This window comes from Pelecanus crispus, chromosome 6 (assembly GCF_030463565.1).
Source record: "Pelecanus crispus isolate bPelCri1 chromosome 6, bPelCri1.pri, whole genome shotgun sequence".
Classification (NCBI taxonomy): Eukaryota; Metazoa; Chordata; class Aves; order Pelecaniformes; family Pelecanidae; genus Pelecanus; species Pelecanus crispus.
Window position 1 is genome coordinate 48,895,883 of NC_134648.1, and position 24,722 is coordinate 48,920,604.

The following is a 24,722-nucleotide window of genomic DNA, read 5'->3' on the forward strand; positions in this document are numbered from 1 at the left end:
ATACAGGGATAAACAATCTCCATCTCCTCTGTCTGCAGAGGGCCTGGGAGACAGGCAAGGCACGGTGGCTCAGGAGATTTCAAGCAGACCCCTTTCAGCCAAATTCTAAAAATTCAGGGTCAGAACAAAAAAAAAAAAAAAAAAAACCAAAACCACAGACAGCCAGGCAGGGTAGAATGGAGGTCCCCAGATAGTTACATGAAACTTTCAGAAACCTCGCCATAAGAAAGGTTGTTAATCACGATAAAAGTCCTAATGTCTCAGACACCGTCTGGCTCTCAAACTGCAATGGTGCTCAGATTACCAGAAGGAAGACACACACACCCCCCCGTAAATATGCAACTACACACAGCCTCCAACTTGGACCGCTCTGACTGCTGGAATGCCACTGCTGTTTGACTGATATATTATATTGCTCAAAAGAATTGAGATTTAAGCAGCCGGTTGTCCAGTAATATAACTTAAGGATTCAGGACATGAGTCTTTGTAAGAGGACCTTCTCATGGTCATCCTCCACATCTTCCAATGCAGGCAGTGCAAACAAATGCCAAAGCAACAGGGCTACTATACCCAGAGTTCTCCAGAGAGGGTGTTTTACAGTCACATGTCTCCAAAGCACCAGAATCAGCCTGACACACAGCAAATCCCATGCTGCTTCATCCACCGTTCCCAGGCTCCCTTTGCTGGCTCTAGAACTCCCAGGAGTCCATCCACCGGAGCCCTGCCATGGGGCTGCTAGGGTCAGAGGCCATGGGTCCTATCATCCCGTAGGACAGAGGATGGAAGAGGTAGAAGCTGTGGAAAGAAACCAGATGCCCATCAGGGACTGCACAGTTTTCTATCTCAAGAACATTGCAGCAGATTAGTCCATACAGATGTCCTATGGGACCTTTGTTTTTGGGCTGCTCTAAGCTCCACTGGCAACCTTCTTATCTCTTCTACTGAACACAATATATACATAGTACACAGTTTTATCACAGGTGGTATTTTCTCTTAGAAAATAACAGCTTTGGAGAAAAGCCAGCTGAGAAAACCCACAGCAATGAAGAATTTGCCTGTATTTGGGGATGTGGCACCATCTGACATGAAGACTAGAATCAGAAACCACTGAGCTGTGGGTTTGGAGGAGAACAGTGCTCACACTGAGCGCTGGGGTAAAAGAAAGATTCCCTGCAATGGAAATATGTTTTATAATGCATTACTTGGACACAGATGCTGAATCTAATAAAATTTGAGGGTTTAGGATTGGGCTTGATGATGTCTGACAAGTTCAGCAGAGAAGAGAGGCAGAGACAAAGGCTAAGGATTACCAGGCACTAAGGTTTCCATTCAGACAGTGACTGTCACACATTCAGGAAAAGTTCAGCTTTCAGCACTCACCTGTACATGATGAGCAGAACCAGTGCCAGGAACCCCCCTCCATATACTTTTCTAGCTGTAGTGCTGGGTGACAGGAACCCAGCACAGAACTTCAGTAGTGTGTCCCAGGTGATCCCTAGAGAAGGAAGAGGTAGAAGTCAGGAGCAATGCAGAGGCCAAAGGACAGAGCTGCTACGTTCAACCATAAACTGGGCTGACAAAGCTCTGTTAACACCAACCTTGTCAATTTTTAAATTTATTTACCTTGGTAACCTTCAGAACTATAAAGATTGTTTTGCATCAGCAGAAGGTTCTTTTTTCCTACCTTTCCATTTGAATAAATGCAAAAGAGGTCTGGCCCCCAGCATGCTAAGTTGGTACAAAATCACAGGAAGAACTACCGAGACTGAATTATAAACAGACACGACAGAAAAGTGGGGGCAGCAAACAAAGGGAAGTAACTTGTATAAAAGCATATGTAAGAACAGTGACACAGCAGAGAATAGGAATCACATCTCTAAATTTAAATGCCCTAAGCACTAGACATGTCTGACTCTTCAGGGTGGTAACAAAAAAAGACAATTTGGCACTGCAAGCTGCTTTGTGAAAAACATTTTGAATTAGTCAATGTTTTCAAGCACTTCGCACAAGCAAGCAGAAAAACTATAAAAAAAAACCCCAAACTGTTTAGTCTGAAAACATTCCATTTAACAGAACTGTCTTCTCCCAGACTCTAGTATTTACCTGTCAACATGCTGGAAAAAAGCATGGCAGGAAAGTAGTGGTGAAAGTAGAGAACTCGGCCCATCATAAAAAAAGGGAGGTAATGAAGGAGCCATCCCAGCATGATCTGCCCTCCACCACGTAGCACGACTCTGGACAGTTCTGGAACACAAATAAACAGACTTCAGCAGAGAAAAACTCAACTACAGTTCCTTTTTGCAAGCCTTATCACAGTAAGTAAACTCAACAGGAATGATCTTTGCAGGAAGTCATGTACTCGTCTGAAATTGCTCCAAGCCTCTGCAACATCCTAGCTGCATTCTTTATAAACATACAAACACTTTTCAGGAGAACAGTTATCAGTAAAGATATATAAAGGCATAAGTCTCAAGGGACTGGCAGGAGGTTGACCATGCTCTATGTTAAAACCAAACTTGCAGTTTCTCAGGACATACATCAGACTAATTACATCATTCCAGTTTCTGATGTTTTTATTCTCTCTGCAATGAGACTACAAGCCTCATCTTGACTCTTGAGCAGTTCAGAAGCAACTCCCATGCTACACTAGGTGATCACCTACAGAGCAGAGCTGGTATGTGAACTACTGACTAATCCAAGCCCTTGTCTCCTGCAAGAAAACAAGGCAGCAAAAGCCTACTGAGACTCATATCTTTGGATCATCTTAAGATGCCACCTTATAGCCAGTCCAGCTCTGTACTCTCCAGCAAAGGAGTGGTAAGACTTTTAAGGAGCCACTGATCACATCTCTTGCCTGTGAGTCACTTCCAGAGCTCTTGTCTTTGGCTAAGTAGGTGTCTCAGGGCCCTTGCTGACTTGAAGATTTCTGATCAAGTCTTACAGGCTTAGCAAATTTGGCAACTCATGAAGAATGGTTTGCCATGCAAAAAGTGAGATTTATACATCAGACTAATTATTTCTAGTATGGAGCCCTTTGTTAACAGTCATTGTTCAGTGCTACACTTTCAAAGCACTATATAGCTTAGTGTTTTGTACATGCAGCTGCCTTGAGTGTATTTTGTTCAACCCCCAGGGTTTTAATACAATATAAAACCAGATTTTTTTGATACAGGAGTCCCAAGATGAGCTTTCCTGTATCAGGAAACTAGGATGTTATAATAGGGATTCTACAGTGCAGGAGACATAGGAAGACTGACTTCACCTTTGAGTTCAGATGTCAGTTGGATACCTCTCTTCAGGGTCACTGCAGTGGAAACTGCCATCAGAACATATAAACCAATAGTGACCAGATTTAACCACCAAATCACCTACATAGGAAAAAAAGAAAGATTTGGGTCTTTAGGCTGGACAAAGGAACGCATATGTGAGAGGAAATGAAAAGCTACATGCAAGCATAAGAGTACGAGAGAGACAGTCCAAAAGGAGGACCAGGAAGAGAATCATTGTTATTGGCAGAAGCAAAAGCAAACTAAAATTTGCTAAAGATGTTGGCTTGGAACCTCCCACTCCTACTTACCGGGTTTCCCAGCAAATAAACACGATAATCAGTTTCATTGACACCAGAAAAACGCAGGCCCTGAGGAAACAGACCAGAAGGGAGTAAAATGGGTTTGTATCAATCCAGTTTGTATTTTGCACAGTGTCAAAGGTGAGACAAATTCCCATCCATGCAGCTCAGGTGCTATAAAATAAAGCTGATAACATCTTCCATGCAATTAAGAGGTGCTGTGCTTCTTGAAGCACAGCAAAAGCACTTGAAAACAGAAAGGAAGGTGGATTGATCAATATACCTGGTAGTTGATGGGCCAGTGCCAAGGTTTGGATGTAACTTCATTGTCCTTTGGTTTGAGGCCACTGTTTCCCTACAGATAAGTCAAGATAAAATTTAAATTAGCAGGCAGTTATGCTGCAAACCCTGCCCAGAAATGTCTGGGTACACAAACATACATGAATACCCTTCCTGAGTAAAGGCTGTTTTCTGACTACACAAACACATCATCTTCCGGAGATGGCCACAGTGAGGACAATGAATGTTTTAACACTACTGTGCAAGTGAAAATGTTCTTTGGGTACCGTTAGAGGCAGTATTCTCTCATTTCTATTCTCCAGCTTTTCTGTGACTGAGTATACATGTTGCATAAGCAAGACCTTTGTTCATTAAGAGACTACTTCGACAGGTTTCCCTCCACTCTGAAATAAAAGCCTCAGAAAGATTATTTCCATGGAAACTCATGCAGGTGCTCCCTTACCTGAGACAGCATTATCACTGGTTGCCATGGAAATGCTTAGCATTAATTACAGTTTGCTTGACTACCTTCTTTCTTTTAAAAATCTGAGAAGAGCTTTACAAACATTAGCAAATAAAACCTTAGACTCCTTTCTCAAAATCGTAACTTCTCATTCTTCAGATGAAGGATTGAGGAGCTGGAAACAGAAGGGCTGTGGCCAAGAGCACAAAGAACAATCATGGGGAAAGACTGCAAGCGTAGCCCACCTTGAAAATATTAAATCCAGCTCTTCTTTTAATATTCAGTGATAAATAGTGGAGAGGAAAGCAGAAAACACAGCACCTCGATGAACGTTAAAAAAATAGCAGTTTTCCATTTTCAATCCAAACATTTATTGTTCTCCTAAGCGTCCTGTTCAGCCAACTTTCCTGACTCTGACCACAGCAATATCCTTCTGCCTCACAAATACTAATTTAACTTTAAAACTTTCCAGTAGGGTAGGGAAAATTTCCAACTCTCCTTTACAGAACCAAATTTCAGCAGTGGAGGGATTATATAACTAGGCTGTAGCTAGATCGCACCAACAGCAGAGCCAGGCATCAAGCCCAAGGCTTCCAAACTTTCGGAAGATTCAGCTGAAAGACCACCCCTTTTTCTAAGCATAAATTCAAGTAGGTTGCTGGGCCATGTAAATTCTTGCAGCCATCACCCAGATATCTCAGAAAATGCTATTTATTTTGGATGCAAGGGAAAGGAGGAAGAAAATTATAATCTCGAATTAATGATATCCTACCCGGATCATAACCATGTGGGATTCCAGCAGAATTTCTGCAAAAGAGGGCTTCAAAACATCCAGGCTGATATTGGGCACTTTAGGAAAAAGAGAGAAAAATAGATTAGAAGTCTGTGTGGTTTACTCTTATGTGCCTCTTTCATAATAAACTAAACTCTCTCCTCCTGTGACAAATTTGCTTCTAGCACCTCTTTTAATTCCCTACACAATTCATTCATATTCTAAACACAAAGGCTTGCAGTCAGAAGCATCCCCCAGTGAATTTCATAACTGATGCAGTCCTAGATTTCCTCCTTTACTTCCAGGAGCAAGAGAAATAGATAAAAGTCCATGAAATAAACAGATTTGTATTTCTAGCTGAAATTAGAGACATATTGTTCATAGGCGGCTGTTTATCTGTAAATGAGCCATGAGTGTGGGAATGTAAAATGCATTACAACAGAAGAGGATATTGTACCAAGTCAACAGCCCAGGATTCCTCTCCTTTGGTTTGCATACAGTCGCTCTGGAAGGATGAAGAACACTAGGTTTTTTTAAAAACTCAGAACTCAGGCCAAGTCACCTGCGATTCGTGGGATGAAAATTGTATTGAATAATTCAGGCCAAATGAGGCTGTGACACATATCTAACCCCTGGATGAGGCTGCAAGGCCCAGCCATCATTATTAGCAAACTTAGTTCTCTGTCATACTTCTATTAATTTCTTGATGGTACTGCAAAGTCATTATTTAGCACGCCCCCAGTAAAAGAAGGAAAAAATACACCACAACAGGGCGGATCCTAGATTTTTATAAAAAACCATTAAAGTATATATGACACACTCATATCGATGACAACAATTCCCAGTTAAACCAGTGATGTTAAAAATAACAGCCTATACTGCAGTGCCTATAAAACTTCACACTTTTGTTACCCACGAAGATCTCAAAATCCTTAAAAAAGTCTTTATACTTCCACTACATTTGAAGCATTATCACCAACTTACAGTACAAACAGTGAAGTAGAAAAAGGCTATGCATCTCTGAACAACAGACCCAAGTTCAGCAAGTTCGCACTTGAGTTCGGAAAGAACACACAAATTCCAAACACTGAATGCCAGTTTTTGTCATCTGATAGCTCATCACTTCCTTTAACAGCAAGCCAAGATGCACTCTCAAAGGAAAAGGAAATAAATGACTTACACTTAGGGTTAATATGATCTTCAAAGTTCCAGAGGGAATTGGGAGTCTCCTTCAGGTATGGTGTGCAGGTGACTTCCACTTGTTCCCAACCCCTGAGGAACAGCAGCACAGTTAGCCACCACCCCACAAAAGATCACTCAATAGTTCTAGTTCATGTCTGACTTTTTCCTCATTTAGCTTTATACTTCCCCGTAACACCTACCATACCACTCAACCCCAGCAGCTGCATTCTTACACACTCTCACGTGCTCTAAGCACCATGTAGAAACCAAAACAGATTTGCAAGGCAGCCAACATCAAAATTCTACTGAATATTTGAACCACATTTCTAACTTCGGGCACCTAAACTAAAAAACTTAGGTCCATACCTAAGCAGTGGGATTCTTGAAGATGATGCACACTGACAACTAGAAACTACTTCAAGTCAACCCTTACAGTGTCTCCAGAAGAAAATCACCATCGTTAATTTAAGTCAATCCATGCCTACAGCAACTGTATTATAAAAACAAGAAAAATTACTTTAGAGGATCCCACCAACTGTTCATTTAGTCTGTCACCCTATTTCTAGCAGGTCACATTAAACACTTCGGGAGAAAGCGCATCAAACTCCACAGTAACGTGATAGATTAATAAGGAATTTTCTATCAATTGGCACTCAGCAGACTTAACTCCACTAATTAATGGAATTAAGTAATGTCCTCTGAAGGACAGTGATTACTCCCCTTTAAATTCTTAAAAAAATATAAAAATCCAATACACTCTAACCATACTTATTTGCAGTTAACAAATATTTTTCACTTTAAGCTCTTAACATCATCAATATTTTGTGGCAATAACTTCCATTCACAGGGTAAGTTTGTGTTGGGGGGGTGGGGGGGGGAGAATATATATATACACACACACCCTTTCTTGAATGCTGTTGACAGAGGCAGTGATTTTTTTTTTTTAAAACCAATCACATTATTTACCCATGAGCCCAGTTTTACTGGTAAAGTCTAAATGCCACTTGCATTCCTGACCAGGCAGTCACCAGAGGTGTCTGCCTGTGCTCACTATGATTCAGCATCCACAGGATTCCTTAGAAGCCCTTTTTACCATAACACAGTGAAGGGAAACCTAAGCTAGCAGTAACGGAGCCTGCTCTGGAAACAGAAGCAACACGACCACACAGCCTGCTGCTTCAAGATCCATGTTAGCATCCCACACAGTACAGCTTTGCAGATATAGCAGCTTGCTTGGCATTAGTCTGGATGTCTCTGCATATACCTCATTTTAATGAAGAAGATATATAATCCAAGGACATGTTAAATCATGACCCATGCTAATAGCAGCTTGTTGCTGTTGCTTCAGATGCTGCATGCAAAAATGGCAGAAGGTCTTCCAACCAAAAAAGAAATTAATACCAATAAAAAGAAATTTGGAGGATTATGATATGGAACAGCATGAACTGCCCCAGTTTCTAGCAATTTTTGTGAATCCTAAGGATAAAATGGGCCTTGAAGAACACGTTTGCCATCCCCTCCTGGACTAAGCAGATGACAAGATCTATGCCCATGTCACTCTTGGATCTCTTAGTAAGGAGTATTATTTTTCAGAGCTGTATACCTTCACTGTAACAGACTGCATAACCCTAACCCAGATCTTCCCCTCTGGTTATACGTTTCATACCTGCTAGATACTTTTTTATTCTTCTAAAGATAAAGAAATAGAGGAAATGTGGTTATTGCTTAGTTTAAAAGTACCATTGAGCAAAGGAACATATCAGCTCAAGGCCTTGCAGGGGTGGAGGGGGATTACAAGCTATTTACCATTTTGGCAGAGTCTTTCCAGAGGAGCCCAGTATACACCCTGTGGCCACATGGGTTAGTCGGACCTGACTCCGTAGGACTTTGATAAGCTTCCCAGCCTTTCTGCCCACCACTTCAATCCGCCAGAAATCATTGGAGTCTCCTGTTCCATTCTATCACGCAAACATACCATAGGAGAAAAAAAAAAAAAAAGAAACACAGAAAAAGAAAAAAAAAAAAACAACTAGAAGACATACAGGATTGAAGCATTGCAAATAAGAACTTCTGAAACTCTAACAGTTGCAAAGCTAAACAAAGGAGCCCAGGCCACCCTTGCTCAGACTTCACAGAAGAGATTCCCCATCAGGAAGAGATGATTCTAGACATGAGCAACTACTCACATTTATCTTGCCAACCTTAAATTTTTTTGCTTCCAATTCATACTTGACTGTGGCTTAGAGTTACATTTTAAATGGGGGTAACTTGGCTGCTTCACAAAAGGGGTTAAGGCAACAGCTCCTTGCGTTTGGAAATTCAGCCCTCAAAGCAGATTTCATTTTCGGGATTCAAAATTCTGTCATCATTCTGTCAAAAAAAAGGCACTTGTCTATGTGACAAGGCCAAATACATAAAATAATACTTGTCAGAGCAACTTCAAGGTTGCTCAGTTTGGCATTTCTGGGGTTGAATGCTGCCAAAGCTAGACTGGCAGTAAAAGCTTAAGTTATTTTCTTGTCTGTGTTCACATTAAATAGACCTTAAATATGAGATAAGCTATTTCATACTAAATCAGTCTTTCCTCCAGTATGGTAGATGCACACCTATCACCTTGGCTAACAAACTAAAAAAAACAAAAATAAATACCCTTGGCATGGTATGAACTCTCCCCAAAAGAAGAAGCTTTTGTTTTATCTTGCCATTCACTTACTATTCCATAGCCAGTGACCTGAAAATGCTTCCTTGTCAGGGGAGCCTCATGCTGGTGACTGTGAAGATTTCTAGAAGTTCTGAAATGAAATTAAAAGTCAAACCTTGTTTTGTTTTTGTGTCTCAGTCAATGTGTGATAAGAACTTTGGTATGAACCATTCAGAGAGCTGCCAGCGCTTTGACTACTGAATTCAAGCCAAGGGCAGGGCAAGATGCAGCCTTAACAGAGATGGGGGCCACAGAGTGAAACTGCCACTTCCCACCATGCGACTCTGAGCTTATGCCACACTGGGCAGTGCTGGAAAAGGAGGACAGCATGAATAAATCCAACCCCCAAGCTACAATGCACCACCTCCAGGTGGAAAAGACATTGCTGGTTTGGGATTTTTTTTTGTTTTTTGTTTTAAATGCAGAGTAACGGTGGGACTAACAGTCTTGCTCTTGCAAGAAGCAAAGCAAGACCCTGACCTCTCTTGATTATCAGTTTTGCTTTTGATGGGAAAGATTGTACCATTTAGTCAGGCACAGATTTACTGAGGGGGTTATCAGTGGCCCCCATTAGCACCAGCTGTACATGGTGCAGACAAACAGCCTCCTGCCCTAGCAGGGACTGCTAACTGGGGCAACCAGGAAAACCTGGCCATATCCTGGTCAGTCCTTAATAAAACCACTCAGACAATGAACCACCCCTGCCAACAATACAGCTGCATCCAGCCCAGCCTCATCCACACAGAAACCCTCTGCCCAGGCTGGATGAGGCTCATACGCAAGGAGACGAGAGCCATCTACCGGGTCTTTTCCGCAGCACTGCAGTTTCACCGCCCATTCCAGACACCTAATCAAGACCTAACCAGTATTGCCTAATCAAGATTTTATCACCTTCTTTATCATGTATTTGGTAGTAAACCCAAAATTCAAGGCTGCTTTTTTAAATCTTAAAATAATTTTGGAAACCTAAGCAATGATTTGTGAACACACAATACTGAATGCAATATGACATGATTTTCAGGCTCACAAGTTTAGAGCTTCTGTTAAGAAATCAAAGCTGTGACAGCAGTGTGGCATGGTGACATTAGACTAGATGAAGATTAAATATCAAGTCACTAGGGTTCCCCTGCTTCCTCTCAGGTATTCCCTACAGTGCAGGAAGGCACCAGCCGACATTTTCATTAAAAGCATTTCACAGCTGTGATCTCAGTACTGTTGAGAACTTCAGTGGGTGGATACTGCCTATGCACACAGCAACAGGACACCTGCAGTACACTGACAAAAACCCCATACCATTTGCCTAGAAAACTCAGAGAGTGGGGACAAGCAACAGAATGAGGGTTTTGAAATTGCTTCTTTGCAGAAGAGTTACCCTTAATATTGTACCTCACACAGCTGAAAAAATCCCTCTGCTGCTTAGGTAGGTATTTCTAATGAAGTTGTGTGGTTCTGTTAAAAGTTTCCCATTTAACAGACACCCTTCAAAACATAAACCATAGAAGAAAGACTCCACAAACTCCACACTGGAAATGCAGATATACAGACACCTCTGACACACAGCCCACTTATGCTGGCCTAATCATGTAGTCTCCAGCAGGAGAAATCTCCCACCAAGTCTATTCAATCACACAATTTCTTTGAATCTCAGAAGTCATTCTTACTCTTTATGTTCCAGACGAATAATATCTCCGTGCCTCACAAAATCCACGGGGCTCGAGGGGTCTGACAGATCTGCTGAAGGAAGGCAAACTAATCATATCAATGCACTGACAAACATACCAGGGTCTTAAAAAGCTTCTTGGGAATCTTCATGCCTCAAGCAGACAATACAAGGCAAACTAATTTGTGTCGACTAAGCCTGGTGTAAACCACTGCTCTAGTTTAAAGACCAGCCCTGAGGGCTACTCCAAAGAATATGGCCCCAAGCAGCACATACTGCCCTTAAATAAAGAGGACGCCTGGTCAGGCTAACTGAACACTGAAATTTTTTTTTTTTTTTAATTTCATGAACTATAAAATTACTCTTGCAACACTGATTATAATTTTGTTATAGCTAGGTTATTTGCATTTTTTGTTGTTTAGACAGTTCTTGTTAATTTTTATATACACATGCTGCAGGTGAAGAAAGGAAATGCTGCCAGACCAAATATGCTTCAGCTACACTGTATGATATTCTAAAACAACAGATGTATGTACAAACCACAGATCTTCACACCCAGTACTCTATCTTGTCCCAAGCAAACATCCATGCAAATCAGTCGAATACAATGTATCAGACCATACCAGAACCCAACTTCTCCAGGACCCATAGTCACAATAACAGATTCCACAAAATACTGAGTTCAGATTAATTTCCTCTCTGTTATTTGCAGCCCTGCCTAGCTGAAAAGTTGTCAATGCAACCTTCAGCTGAGAAAAGCTTATTTAATTCAGCTGTACAATCTGGAAAAAAAACAAGAACACAGTAGACACAAACAGCGTTAATCAAGATGGAGCCAGATTCCCCTTGTTCTTCCTCCTCTTCCCCTCATATCCATGAAGGATACTTTGCCCTGGAGGAAACTCTGAATATTTAAGTGACAAACTGAAGCAGCAGTTATAAAAGGCACTTTACTGGTATTTGTTACCTGTATCTGAATCATGTTTCTTTATAATCCACAGGTTATTCAAATCTTTATGTAAGTAGGCAGTGACCTGAAAGCACAGGATAAACTATTTCACCAAACAAGAAAAAAGCTGGTGACAAAAAAAGCAGACACACATTCACCAGCATTTTGAAGTCCCAAATGAATGCACCAATAACACAGAAACCCTGGGGTAACTTTTATGATAGTGCCCCCTACAAAGTCAGTTACTCCTTAACCCAGATCACACCTTTTGTTCAGTGTATAGGCCCTACACTCACTAGCACTACACTTAATGGCAGTTCACATGCATCATGAGTAACAGCCTCCAACCATACAGCTTGACCTCCTCTCACCCTGCTTCAGAGGCTCCTTCTAACAACAACAGAATATCCAAACCTGAACTTTTTGAATAATCACTGAACCAGAACCAGGAGACGGAAACAGCACTGGCTTTACAGACAGGCATCACTGGTAGAGATTTATGGCAACAGGCTGCCCGTGACAACCATAATAGTTCTGTCAAAAGATCCAGGCAAGGTAAGAAGGATTCAGGGATCAACTGTTAAAACCGCACATGCTACCCAGCTAATCCTTACCAGCCTGCTCAGACTCACTCAGAGTAACTGCTCTTACTGTTACCATGGGCAGGGGAGACCATCTGGCCCCAGGGTGCTGCTCCTGAGGGCAACCTTCCCAAGCAGCATGAGGAACTGTGCCCACTTCACTCACGCTCCTCTTCCAGCAGCAGCAAGCCCTGCTCTGGGGGACCCTAGAGCAGTCCCAGACCTGTGCCTCCCACTCAGGTGGGAGCAGATGGCCCAGCGGGTGGGTGAGAGGCAGAACATACGGAAGTGTCTGAGGGTGGGGAAAAAGGGAGAGCTGGAGGTGGAACCTCATACCTTGAGGTTATACCACCAGGAGAGGTGCGAAAGGAGGAGGCAGAGAGATCACTGCCTCCACCTTTTCCTCCCTAAATCTCCAAGTTCTAAATTCCCTTCCCCGCTCCACAGCCCCCGAAAACTGTCCCAGCCCCCTACCCTTGTCCTACCTCCAGGGCAGGGAGCATGGAGGGGAGGGGGGGAGGGAATCTCCACCCTTTCCCACTTACCCTCAAGGAAACTCCCATCAGAGTCCTCTCCAAATCCCCTTTCCCTGCTTTTAGTGTCATAAAGCATGCTCTGCACTTGAATTTTGCCTATCCTTGCGCCAGTTTTGGTATGACATCTCCATCTACGGTAATAAACATCAATGTCACATGAGAATATCAGAAGTTTTGGTTGGGAAGAACAGCAGGAAAAGAAGATTGAGACAAAGTTTTCATTTCTGAAAACTTCTTCCTCATCACAGAGACTGAAGGGAGTTAAAGAAACCAAACACTTGTTCTTCTCCGGCAACTTTCTTTCAAGGAGCTCAGAACAATTTTTTAGAGACTAGCATGCAAACCGCAAAATACGTCCCGGCAAAGCTGCAGAAGCTACAAAGATTTGTGAAGCTTGATGATGATGGACAAAAATAAGAAATTCACTTAATGTTTGTACTACTTAATTAGCGATAGCTACATGATTTCTGATTTTTACTTTTATTTATTGCTTAATCATTTAATCAGAAGCCCCTAGAGAGTTCAGATAGTTTAATTACGACTAGCTTACAAGTGTACATGTATCTAATTTAATGAGCAAAGCCTTACAAATTCTTTGGCAACAGATGAGGAAAGCAAGGCTCAAAAGGAGAGTAATTCATGTAAGGTCACAGAGGCCAGTGGCAGGAGTGAAAACAACACACAGCAGCCCTATTCTATTGCTTTAAAACACAGCAATGAAACCTGTAAGATAAAGTAATGTATTTGTTTTAAACATAAGTTTTACAGCCTTCCTTGAGGTAACAACAGCACTTTCATTATGGAAGATTATTTTTAATAATTTGTTCTTGGCCTCCATCTATGGAGGGTGGTCTTGCTACTACAATGAAGCCTTGTTACTGTAAGTCACCTCTCTGGCGCAATGTGGTAGGGTCTGTTCAAGAATCCCTTTCTACTCAGACTTCCAAGGCAAGCGCACAGCTGTGGCACTGAGAGAGTAACAGATGGCAAGTGAATACATAGCTCCTGTCACAACAGCACCTAATGCTAAGTGCAATGGGAGCAAGTCGATGGCTGTAGTCAGAGGCAGTACTACCACAGCACACTAACCTGCTGCTGGCGAGCCCCAATGCCCTCCGGGTAGAGGTGCCAGTGGGAGTGAAGGTATCCCCCAGCCATCCGAAGGTTCTTCATTGTGACCACAGACCCGTACGCCAAGTCTACATGGGAAAGAAGGAGGAAAAAAAGCATAGGGCAGCTCTCCTATAAATATCTCCCACAGCTAGTCTGCAGTGCTCCGATTAGGCATGCATTCTCCCACTTTGTTTTGATGAAAGCTCATTTCCTGTTTGACATGTTACTCCACACAGTTCATTGCAAGCCTATCTTCCATCCCCAACCACGATTCAGTAAAACTGTTACACAGCGTTTGGCTGAAACACTTAAAATTCTCCCACCTAGTTTTAACATAAACAGAAGTGCTAGTTCTTTCGTATGTAACTTCAATAATGACAGGTTTGAGATAGCGTTCCATAAGAGTATATGGTCAAATTAAAATATGATCAAGTTTGAAAAGCATGTGACTACTTTGAAGCACTCTGTCGCCCAGCCCCTACAGCAATACAAGAGGGAAGGGAGGCAAGCTTAGCTATCAGATAGGGGAGCCAATACCCCGGCTTCAGAAACCTTCCTTGGTAGTGGGAGAACACAGTCATGGAGAATGGACCTGATGCTCTCCCAGTAGCAGCTCTGGAGCAGGGAACAGCCAGAGAAAAGCTGAAGTAATTGGAAAGCTAAACCATACCAAAGGCTCAGTAGTCCCTAGCCAACCTGAGGATTAGGGAACGACCACAGAGCCATCTTCATATGCATGCTTGAATACAACAGCTGAACCAGGGGCACACTGTGTCACAAAGGAGTTGACAGTTTTCATTTACTCACATTTTGGAAACAAATCTCACATCTGAATACCTACAAACCTAAGGTGAACAGGACAAATATCTTTTTGTTGTCTCAAGTAATATAAAGGCCAAAAAATACAAAGATGCATGCACACAAAACTGTCAAATCCCTCAAAATGGCATCTTTCCCTCTAGAAGGAAGATGATGAAACAGCTAGTGACCTTCCACTAAACATGGTGTTATTTTCAGCCTTTTTCTTTTCTGTCAATACATAAAACTGCACAGAGGAACAGCATGGATCTGACCATTCCCATGAAGGCACTGACTCACAGGAGATGCTGGTTTTATTTAAACCCCCATGTACACTGACAACACTCAAAGCAGTTTATTCCTTTGGACACTCACGCTCTGGAATGGAGACATTATGAAGATTATTCCCAATCAGCTGGGACTGAAATGCTGAACTGAAGAAACCATCCCCAGGACCACTACAAAAGAAAGCAAGGAACGTGACAATTCTAAGTCTGGCAAAACAGGCATACAAAGCTCTATGATGCATTACCAAATTATTTTTACAGAAGGAAAAAGATAAAACCAGACATGGCATCAGGAGAAGAATGACCGCAGTTCCCTTAGGTGCACACACCTCTAATGTTGTGAATCATAGCAGATAAGAGACAGTCTTGCAGGGAATTGTTCAGAGCTGCAAGGACTTGAGGTCACAAAAATATACAGACTGACACTGCACAAAGCACCATCAACTATCTTTGGAGGTGTTCTTATGATAAATAAACTGACCCACTGTCAGGTAGATACAACAAAGCCTCTCTCTGTGGCTCCTTAAGTCTCATTTCTGCTAAGAGTGTAGTGGTAACACCAGCTGACTTAAACTGAAAAATAACAGATTTAATTTCATATTCTTTTTTTATGGTGAAATGCTTATTCACCTCATCTCTTAATGCTGGCATACAGAAAAACATTACTTGGCCATTTTACTAGCTGTGTGCTCTTTCCACATAAAAGGAATCCCTGGGTTGCAGGCATTCAGAGAAGAGTCCTCCCTTTGGGCACACTCAGACTATTTTTTTTTTTTTTAAATCACAGCCAAAGTATTTTTCAGGAATGCAATGTTTTTTTTTTTTTAATTACAAAAATAAAATTAAAAAGAATGGAGTTGAGACATTTTCAGGTCCAGGAAAGAGGGGAAGGGGCGGGGGGGAAGAGACAGAGAGTTTGGTTAGGATACTTGCTTGGCATTTCAAAAAGTCTTAAGCTCAAACTCAGTTTCACTGCCAGCTTGGCCAGATCCTTTCTCTAATAACAATGCAGGAGTCTGGAAATGGAATTAAACAAAGACACAGCTTGTGGCTGTGCTTCTGACACTGAAAATGGAGAAATCCATAATCCATAATCAATTCAAAGCAAAGTGATTCTTCTTCTGGAGAAAGCATTGTGAAATACCTTTTATTTAATACTGTAAAATGAACAGCAAACATAGCCGTGTAGAGGGCAAGCGGGAGCAGGATGAGGCAGAGTACACGAGACATTAAATGCTTCCCAAACATGACCTGTAACAAACATAACCTGGATCAAACAGTGCAGCTGCAGGAACGACTCCACTCTTTTATCTCACAGGACTCTGAGCAGTGGCCCTATAGCAGAAGCCTACCATGCGAGTGAGCCCAGCAGGGTGCAAAATTACCTCAAAAAGGCCTAAGGAATGGTAAAAGCTTAGGCAGACCTTGTTATGCATCTCCAAAAGCTGGAGCTGGGGTACCTTGAAATTTCAGGGTCTTGGGAGGAAGACAAAAACAGGCAATAGGAGGCTTTAGCTTTCAAAAATGTACAGCATGCCTAACTTTGGCAAAGGAGGTTGGGCAGCTCCCATTGACAATACTTTGAAAACAAGGACCTTAACTTGTTTATCAGAGCAGTACACATCTTGACACAAACTCACAGCAAGGAGATGGCTTCCAGAATAGTAACTGTCAAAGCTAAGCAAAAGGGAAAATGAAACGGTGAGGGCACAAACTACTAGATACAATTCTCCCAACAAGTCTCCCTATGCAAATATCACTGCAGCAAGGACTTCTTGGGGACCAAGATATGCTGCATTCACAGAAACCAGCTCACTTAGCAAGGATGCTCTCACACTGCAACTTCTGTTGCTGGTCCTCAGCCAGAAGTCACAGAAAATTCAGCAGCAAAACCTGTGAGTGTTTCTAGCTGCCTCAACACAAAAGCAGAGCATTTTATTTAAATCCCTTGGAAAGGTGGCTTGTACACAGATGCCCACGGTGCAATTACATATTCACATCCCACTGACACTGCTGGTAGTAGAGTAAGTAATCTCAAATACAGGGTGGGTAATAAACAGCTGTGGGAGAAGAAAACACCTCAAATAGCAAAAATGTTTGCTAAATGTCCACATCTAACTTCAAAGTGGACAAAGGCAGATCTTCTGTACTTTTTTTTACATGGTACCTATCATACCATTAAGCTAATCATCCTCCATCCCTTAATAACAGATCCAAAGATTTCAGAAGTAATGGAAAAAGAACTGAACACATTACAAAACTAAGAATTTATTGAAGTCAACAAAGGACACAGTTGCTCAGCTCAAGTAATTGAGCAGAACACTTAATAACCATTGGGCACTTAGAAAAATGCTGATTGATGGTACATAACCAAATTTATGCAGCAGAGAGGCATATGAACTAATCTCCAGTTCCCTGCTCAAAATGACCACAATATGCTTCAATCTTTCTGAAAAGGTTTTCTTTAACTACAGACTTCAATGCAAAGTCAAAAAAGAAAATGCACATAAAGGACAGCATTGAGCAAACTAGAACAGTGGACCAAGATAAGCTGAGAATTCTAGAAATCAAATTAGTCCCAAAACCCTTGCATGTAAATAATCATGAGTAGTTTCCTAACAAATGCAGAGATAAGTTATTCAGGCTTTCAGGGGTTTAATCCTCACTTCTTTTTTTTTCTCTCCTCAAGCACCAAGGTTGCCAAATAGTTAGTTATTCAGAAAGCATCTACCTTCTGGAGTAAATTTCTTTACATATTCTAACGCTCAGGGGTTTGCTGCCTTTGCTGCCAGCAGCACAAATGAAATCACTGTGCAGCCGTTTGCTGGCAGCAAGCTTAGACATGATGGATTTGTTCCATTTCAAATGCAATTAACTGACTTTGCTCAAGAAGTGCTTCTCTGGAGCTGGAACACTGCATCTTTGCAGCCCATATTGATTCACATTAATCAGAGAAAACAAATCACATAGCAGGAATAGAAGAAGTCCCCCCAAGCCCCCACTGTTTATGCGACAAACAGGACAAAACCAGTAAGTGAAAGATACAGAATTTTCAAGCTTCAGAAGAGGCTGGGACAAGAGGAGACCTGAACATCTTTTAAAAGATGTGCTTGAAGAATTTGTTTTCCTGCTGGTTGCAAGACAGCAAATGGTACATCAAGGTATTTCTCCAAATATTAGATTTCACAGTCCCCAAATATAAAATGCAATATATTAGAACAGGGCACCCAAACATGCTAGCAAATTTCTTAGAGCTTATAAGAACTAAACGTGTGTGAAATCGAGCGGGCTACGGCTGCCTTCATCCTCAGGACTGCCTACGGAGACTGCAAACTGCAGAGCATACCTATGACTGGTGATGGACTATAGCATGCTACTGCTATGCGGCCTGTGCCCCTGTACTCTCATGAAGCAAAGCCTGAGCTTGCACTGCTTATGCAAACCAGGTGCTTGAAGACATGCCTGTCTGCCAGGTAGCATGTACTCCTCAGAAGGTCACGTAACAGTCTTGGACAACATCTTGCTTTGGGACATTGTACGGCCATTCCCAATGAGCGTTTTTAACCTAGACCGAAATAAAATTCATCCAACTGGAAAGGTAATAGTTTCTCTGGAGAAAAAGCAACAACTTTTTTGCTATGCTTTTATGACATTATATCCTGCTGACATATGTGGGATTTTTTTAAACATATGGCAATAGTTTTTCCCATTATAACCTTCATCTTCAATCACCATCATCACCCACCTCAGATTCCCCTGCTTGCTGCAGACAGAGTATCACTGTTTGGCTAGTTCCATGGTTGTCAATAACTAGGAGAATTACAAAGGCAAAAGAAGGCAAAACAAAACAAAGAGACCCTTAACGTAAAGAAAAGTTTTTGACACGCACCAGTGACAGGCTGAGGTTCCCCAGCAAATCCCACAGGTCATAGATTGTGTTCAGGCCAACCAAGAGGACTACAAAAAGGCCAACAAACTTTACCCCCATTGCTCCAGCAAGGTTCACACCAGTCAGACTCAGCCAGAACCACCAGGAGGCAGAAAATGGCCTGCAGGACAGAGAAAGCAGGGCAGTAAATAAATGATGGCTACTTGAATGGGCATCTGCAATCAGGAAAACAAATAACAAATTGGCTATCCTGCAAAATTACATTCCATCTTCTTCTCAGGAGCCCACGAGGAATAGAAAGATAATTTTTTCATTCATTTTAGAATGATGTAAGGATACCCCTACTACAGGCTTCAGAATGGCCCAACACTTAAGCCTGGGCAGGCCCTGGATCTCCCCTTTAAGGAAGGGAACATAGACACCAGGTATAAGCCAAAATACCAGTGTGAAGAAAGTCTGACACTGGTCTGAAAATAGAAACAGGATTTTAGCTCCATAAAATGCAAACTTACATCTCTCACAAAGCTAAGGACATGGGGAAGGAACAGGAGGAAAAGAACAGCTACTTTTCCTAAAGCAGAAAGAGCATAGTGGAAAACATCTACCCAAAGCACAAACAAAAGCTGCAGCAAAAAGCAAACAAATTACAAACTAAACTAAAATTGAACTGCAGAGAAAAGACGAGAAAAGATGACAGGAGAATTTAAAACCCTTTTCCTACTGACTCCTTATGCCTCGATACTCGTATTTTGGCAAAACAAAATCCCTGTGACCTGCTAAGAAACACAATAGCTAGAGCTGGCTTTTAATTTGCGTAAAATCAACTAGTTTGAAAACAGGATTAGCTCTAAGAGATGAGAAATAAGTTCAGGTCAAGGCACACAGAGCTGATCAAACACTGCCCTGTGACTTAGTGCTTGCACTCCTGGGGGTGTGTATTGTAGATGCAGATGGACTTGGATGGCCCCACATGATGCTGCAGGCTGCATTTTAGCCATGTGTGCTGAAGTCACACTAAGACTGATCTGAAGTTCTTGAACATTTCATGAAATAAAAATCGCTCATATATAACACAGCATTCTAAGCTTTTATGTCTTTGAATTCTGGATGTGTTGTGGGGAAACTACTCTGTACAGCCCAGCCACAAAAAAACCCTTTTGACATGTCCAAATACCTATAAATCACCATCCCCCTCTGGACAGATCTACAGCAAATGTCCTGAGCAACTTAACTGCTTTATTCAGAAACATCCTGGCTATATTTCTCTCAAATTTTTGGTACAAATTTCTCTAAACCAATTACACTACTTTCCTCATCTAGCAGGATTTTATAAGTACTTATAGGATTATAATCACAGATAAGCTGTGTTTCTCCAGCCTGGAGACAAAGTGCCTGGTTCAAGATAACAAATTAATATCTTTGTCATTAAGGAGCAAAGCCTTGAACATGTTCCAACCATCCTTCATTCCTCCTTCTCTGACCTACAAAGCCCTATACCAGCTGTCTTTCCTGTCAAGTTTTGAAAAGCTTTAACCTCCATTTTCAAGATTTGCAGTTCCATAAACACTGTTTCTGCTGAAGTTTCCTTTCATGCTAAAATAATCTATTTAAGTCTCTCTCTGGATTTACCCCAGCTACAATACTTTCTCCCTAGTTTCACAAACCCTCATGCTAAAAATTTCTCTCCCCTACCATGAGCCATTTTCACCTCCAAATTTCCTGAAACAATCTCATCTCAGCCATTCACCCAGACTACCAAGTGGCAGACATGTTCTAGTACTTTATCTGTGTCAAAGTTGAGTACCTATAGTTTAACAAAATCATCATCTTTATCTTACCTATCTGCACAGCTGTTACATTTCACCATACTCAGAACAGCCCCCATGAGGAAGAACATCAGAATGGGGTCCAGCAGAATATACTGGGACAAAGTAATACAGCCCGTATCTGCAAACAGACACACAACAATGTCAAAAAGGCTTGTGGTTCCAAAGCAAATCTAAGACTGCAGGAAGCCAGTTTCCTCAGTGTAGTTAAAATAAGGGGAACATGGGAAATTTTAGAAACAGAAGCAGATCAGAACATTCCAACTTCTACCTGGGTAACAAATGAAAAAACAACCTTCACAAAAAACAGGCAATGCAACAGTATCTGTGAAACACCATTTGGGAGGTGCTGCTAACATATTCAGATGGAGAGCATTACAGACAGCAATGATCTACCTACTAACGCACCAGTATGGTGCCAGAGGGTGCTACAGGACAAGTAATTTTTCAGATGTTACCTATAAAAATGAATATGACTTGGATATTTTAAGTCTCCATGCCTCAATATCTGTGTGTCCTCACAAAATCCCAATTTGTGCAACACCATTTGCAATGTTAATTTCTCCACTTGGCTCAATTCAACAAGGAACTTTATTAATTTCTTACTGCGAACTCTTCCACAGTAATGCTGTAGGCTGTTAAATCCCTCTATAATTCATATGGGAGACATCGATATTTCGCTAGTGAGCAAAATAATTCCTGACCATCCATCTTATAAATTCTTAAAATTGAGGTGAAATGTAGTCCAGCACAGCGCTTATGCACAGCTTATGCACATAACAGAAGTACCTATGAAGTAGACAAGACTGTAAAATTCTCAAGGGGACCACCAATTAAAAAGCCTCATATATACATAGCAGAATTATTTTGCTTTTGGGAACCTCTCTCATTAACCCAAATATCCCCTGGCTAGGTAACACGACAATCCAGAAATTAAATTCTCTGAACAATTAACCTGCTCAATTTTAGTGTAGCAGGAGCACCTACCAAAAATAAGGATGAAAGCTGTGAGTAAGGCAGCTGGCAGTGACTTTGACAGTTCCAATACTGTGAGGTAGGCGAAGGGAACCAGGCAGGAACCAAGGAACGCACAGAACTGCAGGAGAAGATGATCATGGGAGAAGTTATAACCCTCCCCAAGGTGAACATGCACCCACACCCTTTGCCTTCCTTCACGTTCCACACCTACCAACAACAGGAGGTGCTGCAGTAGCTGAACTGACTCACTAAGAACATCAGACAAAAGCCAAATGATCAAAGATACTGTTCAGAGAAGGAAAGCTGCTTACTCTGCTCTGTCTCTAGAGGCATCAGTAACAACAGTTGGTCATTCTCTTGCTAGACAACATCAGATATTCATAAAAAGATATGTCAAGTGGGTGCACTACACATCCACCATACTCAACTTATTTTAACAAGATATTAGAATATGAAATCTAAGAACAAAATACACCTGTACCTTACATCTTTAGCAGACCAGTATCACCTCCCCTACACAAATGAGACTGAGGATAGTTGGAGGAGGAAGAACAGAAATCAAAACAAAAGAAAGCAGCATCACAGTAAAATTTGTTCTCTTCATCTTCTGGTTCTAGCACTTCTCCCACCTTTGGCTCAGGGAAATCTAGAACCACGAACTGCTGGAGACCCAGAAAGTAAACCAAAAAAAAGACGCCTTCCCAGTTTTTATCCTTCTTTCTAGGGACTAGCAATTGGCCACTGTTTCTTTTTTTGGCTTATGTTATCTGCTGTCAGTTTTATGGCTCTTGGTCGTCCCAGACAGCAGTACAGCCAGGGTTTCAGACAGAACACCACTCTGAAGAGTAAACCCTGCCCCCAGCTTCATCAGCTTACTCAGCTCAGCGTCCCTGGTGGCAAACTGCAGGTGGCAGTGGATGATCCTGGCTTTGTGACATCCTTGGCTCTCCAGCAGAGCAGCCAGGCACAATGGAGTGAGCAGAAGCCCAAGCTCAGCAGTGTTTCCTTTGCAGAACAGGCAAGATATCTGTCCCACTCAGGAGTGTAGTCCCACTAATTAGCAGCAAGGGTTGGCCTCAATAATCACCTTACTTTCTTACCTGGCCTCTCACAGCCAGACATTAAGACTTATTCACAATACAACCACTAACAGTTTTCTGAGGAGCCAAGGTACGAGGCTAAACAGACCTCTGATCTGATCCAGGAGAGCTGTTCCTATGATATAACACTCTGTACTGAAAAGCACAGGAGAGCTAACCAGCTTGATACTAGCCAGTAGAGCCTTACCGCTCTCATTCCCACATAGTTGTGCTGCTCATATCTGTCTCCTGGCTTTTGGAAAGGAAATGTACCATCATATCCACTAAGGTAGCCAGCAAGTCCAATCAGCATCTGAAGAGAAAAGGTGAAAAAACTGGTCAGGGAAATCACATTGGAGGAAGGATTATCCAAGCCAGCAGCAGGTAAGAGTTTTATAGAAGCCAAGTCTGATCCAGAGGATAACTACTTAATTCAGACACATCATCCAAACAAGACTGTATGTACAGAATTCATATGCATACATATTGTCCTTCGTCTAAAGGCAAATTCAGAAGGGATCAAAAGGACTTTGGCTGCTGGCTATAAGGAGGACCGCAAGCTCAAGAGAAATACCAGGTGTGGGATTTAGCTGTTGCTAGAATGAGTTCTTCAATTACAGAATAGCAAGTTAAGGCTTTCCAGGTCCTTTGTGGTAGGAGTCTCATATACACACAAGCTATCAGGAACCATTCAGTTCCTTTGAACTATAGGCTTCTATTAAATATCCCCTCCCGACCACTTAATGCCACACTCATTTTTTAATGTCAAGCCTCTCAAATACCCAACATGTAATACTGTTTTGTTTTCCCATATTCAAAGCATTTTCATAAAGAAGAAAAGATGCAAACTGAGGCTCTGGATAGAGAATGCAAATTACCATGCTGCCAACAACAGTTAGGGAAGGTATTGGTGTTCATCACATCCTTCAGCCAGAAGGATGGGGAAGACTTTTGTTGGCCCACTCCTGTGGCTTCTAAATCATGTAACAGAAGAGCAGTTTACCTTCCCCAAAGGGGGGTGGACATCAAAGAAGAAGGTCCGATTAATGTAGTAACTTCCCATCTTCCCAAAATGAGTTTCATCCCAACTGGAAAAAAAAAACCAAACCCGAACCACCAAACAACTTGCTGTAACGCTGAAGACAGTAAAAGACCCCAGGAAGGTCTTTTTACTCATGCTTTTCATCATATAGGGGGTTAGTGCCATACATTCAATATGAGACAGTGCATTAAATTCACTGGGACACCATGGAGAGTCCTTCAGCCATTCTAGGCAGGGTCCTTTTTAAAGGGTTTGATGTTAGCCCTCCAAAACTCCAGGCTGAGCTTAGAGATGTTAAAAAATCAGCCTGCAACCCACAGATCCCCAAAACCGCCCCCCTGAGACCCGGTCCCCTCTCTGCAACACGTCCCGAGAGCAGCGGTGAGCGCGGGGCAGGGCCCGGGGCCGGGCTGGCCGGAGGGCACAGCGCTTCCCCCCGGCCCTCGCTGCCAGGACCCCACCCCACCCCCTGCCTGGAGCGGAGGGGCCCCTTCCCGGCCGGGACAGGCCGGGGCGGCCGGGTGCTTGAGAACGGGGCGAAGGCCGTGGCCGGGGCGCTCCCCGGGAGGCGGCGGACACCCACCCGCAACCAGCGGCCCGGGCCAGGCCCGCCGCCCCCGGGGCCATGCCCCGCCGGGGGGGCGCAGGCCCCGCCCCGGCCCGTACCAGACGTGCGGCGGCTCCGGCAGGCGGTGGAAGCGGGAGGCGACGCTGAGGAGGGTGACGAGGGCCAGCGCCGCCGGGCGAGCCGCGGCGGGGCGGGCCGGCCTCCCCGGCAGCCGGCGGGGCTCCCGCTGCCGCGGCGGGCGGCCGCTCGGGCCCGGCTCGGCCTGGCCGCCCCCCGCCGCCGGCATCCGCGGGGCTCGGCAGCGCGCAGCAGCGGGCCGGGCGCGGCGCATCCCGGGAGACGGAGCCCGGGGCGGGCGGGGGGCGCGGGGCAGGCCGGGAGGTGTAGTCCTGCCGGGGCCCGAGGTGCGGGGGGGCCCTGCGGCGGCCCGAAGCCGGGACGGGGCTGGCAC

The 24,722-nt window shown here is 43.0% G+C and overlaps 1 protein-coding gene across 1 annotated transcript; it reads right to left on the minus strand.

The window, feature by feature from the left end:
• Positions 1-250: 250 nt before the first annotated feature.
• Positions 251-24,602, minus strand: POMT2 (protein O-mannosyltransferase 2). Its single transcript, XM_075712573.1, has 21 exons — positions 24,370-24,602; positions 23,665-23,749; positions 22,870-22,974; positions 21,592-21,700; positions 20,617-20,725; positions 18,779-18,938; positions 16,034-16,140; positions 14,978-15,060; positions 13,781-13,890; positions 11,593-11,659; positions 10,627-10,699; positions 8,978-9,056; positions 8,071-8,222; positions 6,263-6,354; positions 5,083-5,159; positions 3,852-3,923; positions 3,578-3,637; positions 3,263-3,368; positions 2,104-2,244; positions 1,381-1,495; positions 251-795 (listed from the first exon to the last, which is right to left on the minus strand). The coding sequence occupies exons 1-21, from the start codon at positions 24,600-24,602 to the stop codon at positions 690-692; spliced, it is 2,241 nt and encodes a 746-aa protein (XP_075568688.1). The 3' UTR covers positions 251-689.
• Between the last annotated feature and the right edge of the window lie 120 nt (positions 24,603-24,722).